Source organism: Neophocaena asiaeorientalis, unplaced genomic scaffold, assembly GCF_003031525.2.
Source record: "Neophocaena asiaeorientalis asiaeorientalis breed wild unplaced genomic scaffold, Neophocaena_asiaeorientalis_V1.1 scaffold1, whole genome shotgun sequence".
Classification (NCBI taxonomy): domain Eukaryota; kingdom Metazoa; phylum Chordata; class Mammalia; order Artiodactyla; family Phocoenidae; genus Neophocaena; species Neophocaena asiaeorientalis.
Window position 1 is genome coordinate 4,360,655 of NW_020171981.1, and position 2,856 is coordinate 4,363,510.

The following is a 2,856-nucleotide window of genomic DNA, read 5'->3' on the forward strand; positions in this document are numbered from 1 at the left end:
TCAGCTATGAGTGGAAAACAAGGCTAAGTGTACCTAAAGCAGTGGGGCCGGATCAGTCATAGCAGAAATATACATTGCAAGGGGGTCACATTTTGACTGAGGTTAAGTCTTAATTGTCTACCTACCTGTATGTATTTATGAACCTATCAGTCCACCTACCTACCCAACATTCTAAAAGTATACGTATAGTGCCTGCCAATGCACCAGACACATGAAGGGAATATGGATGGGCCTACCTAGTTCCTCTCACATCCTCTTTGGCCAGGGGTCATGCAGTGGCTGTACGCTTCCCGATCCTGTATACACCGGTCTCGCGCAGCACCTGTATGGCTTCTGCCAGGCCTCGGATCCAGTCGGGCTGCAGTGGCAACCACCAGCAGGTCATTCAGGGAAACGGCATGGCTGTGAGAATTCTGCAAGAGGAGGAGGGAGGGCACATCCAGCTCCTTCTTCTCGCCAGAGCTTCGGCCGCAGAAGCAGCACTCCCGGGGCAGGGAGAGGTTTTCTGGAAAGGCAAAGGCGTTGGCATCATCAGTCAGTGCTGCTGGACTCAGCACACATTCCTGGCGAAGGCCACCTCCCACTAGGGTCTCCCGCTGAAAATTGGCGGAAGTTGCAGAATCAGAATCAGCCGCTGTGCCTTTCCTCCAAACAGTTTCTCTTCCCGGTTTTTTTTTTTTTTTTCAAACTTAACATCCCCAACTTGTACAGGCTCAGTTGAGTGGGCCTCATTTGAATGAGAACGGGAAAGATTAAAGAGGGCACTTAGACATAGCTCTACTTTTATCATTTTTTTGCTTTCCCAATAAGCCTAGAGACCCCCTAAGAACAAAAACTATGTCTCCGCCATCAGACTGGGGTCTACCTGAAGGCAGGGACTACATCCCCCTCAGATGGGGCACTTTCCAAGGTTAGGACAGGTTCTGTTGGTTTCTCCATCCCCTAAGCTCTTCGCACATCCCTGTACGCTAGCACTCACGTGACTTGTCACTCAGCACCAGCTCTGGGTTGTAGTGAGCTGGGAACAAGGACAGCTTCTCCCTCAGTGGAACCTTGGCGAACAGCTCTGACACGGGATGTTGCTTCTTCGTGCCATTCTTTAGCAAAGTCCACCTTGGGTTCAGACTCCTTGAGAAGCTCTGGGATTTTGTAGGCAGAGAACTGTTTGATAATTTTTCCTGGATGAGGTGCCAAGGCATCTGCTGCTGCTTGCATTTGAAGGAGGCCCCCCTGTCCATCCCTGAGCTACTGCCCTCAGAGCTGGTTCCCATGGTCGCCCCTAGCAGAGACTGGGGGGTGTCTGAGACCTGGGTGATGAATTCTGGGAAGGTTTCTACTGAGGTTAGAGGCTGAAAAAGAAAATGGTCCAAAATGAGACTGTGGAAAGCAAAGGGCTCCCTCCTATGCCATTTTTAATTAAAACAAACAGACAAAGAGCTGAGTTCATGAGCAGCAAGAAAGATTTTGGTTAGAACAGTTTCTTAACCATGAACTGGTTAAACACTAGGGCAGAAGATGGTGGGGAGTGTCCACAGAGCTTCCTCTGAAGGTCTTTAAACATGAGATCGATTTTATTTATTTATTATTTTTTAACATCTTTATTGGAGCATAATTGCTTTACAATGGTGTGTTAGTTTCTGCTTTATAGCAAAGTGAATCAGTTACACATACACATATGTTCCCATATCTCTTCCCTCTTGCGTCTCCCTCCCTCCCACCCTCCCTATCTCACCCCTCTAGGTGGTCACAAAGCACCGAGCTGATCTCCCTGTGTTATGCGGCTGCTTCCCACTAGCTAGCTATTTTACGTTTGGTAGTGTATATATGTCCATGCCACTCTCTCACTTTGTCCCAGCTTACCCTTCCCCCTCCCCATATCCTCAAGTCCATTCTCTAGTAGGTCTGTGTCTTTATTCCCATCTTACCCCTAGGTTCTTCATGACCTTTTTTTTTTCCCCTTAGATTCCATATATATGTGTTAGCATACAGTATTTGTTTTTCTCCTTCTGACTTACTTCACTCTGTATGACAGACTCTAGGTCCATCCACCTCGCTACAAATAACTCACTTTTGTTTCTTTTCATGGCTGAGTAACATTCCATTGTATATATGTGCCACACCTTCTTTATCCACTCATCTGTTGATGGACACTTAGGTTGCTTCCATGTCCTGGCTATTGTAAATAGAGCTGCAATGAACATTTTGGCACATGACTCTTTTTGAATTATGGTTTTCTAAACATGAGATAGATTTTAAACCCTGGAGACTGGTAATCAGAGAAATAGGTATTATTTCACAGCTATTAGACTGGCAAAAATTAGAAAGCTGGATATCAGTGTTGGTGGGAAGGTGGGGGGTGTCTCATACACTGCTGTTGAGAATGTAGGCTGGTCCAGCCATTCTGGTGAACCATCTAGAAATACTTGGTTACATAAGATTGCAAATATCCTGTGACCCAGCAATTCTGCTCCTAGCTATATATGCTAAATAAGTTATCAGATTGCTCCTTTTAAACAAGTACACCAAGGTTCCCAGCAACATTATTCACAATAGCCAAAAGTGGACACAACCCAAATGTCCACCAACAAATGAACGGATTAAAAAATGTGGTGTATGGGCTTCCCTGGTGGCGCAGTGGTTGAGAGTCCGCCTGCCAATGCAGGGGACACGGGTTCGTGCCCCGGTCCGGGAAGATCCCACGTGATGCGGAGCGGCTGGGCCCGTGAGGCGTGGCCGCTGAGCCTGCGCGTCCGGAGCCTGCGCGTCCGGAGCCTGTGCTCCGCATCGGGAGAGGCCACAGCGGTGAGAGGCCCGCGTACCGCAAAAAAAAAAAAAAAAAAAAAAAAAAAGGGGGGG

General features: G+C 47.5%; 1 protein-coding gene across 1 annotated transcript in view; it reads right to left on the minus strand.

The window, feature by feature from the left end:
• Window positions 1–236: 236 nt before the first annotated feature.
• The window catches only part of TTLL6 (tubulin tyrosine ligase like 6), a 35,110-nt gene continuing 32,490 nt past the window's right edge, over window positions 237–2,856 (minus strand). The window contains 2 exon segments of the mRNA XM_024744460.1: window positions 237–505; window positions 980–1,349. Of these exon segments, the coding sequence (XP_024600228.1) occupies window positions 237–505; window positions 980–1,349 (639 nt within the window).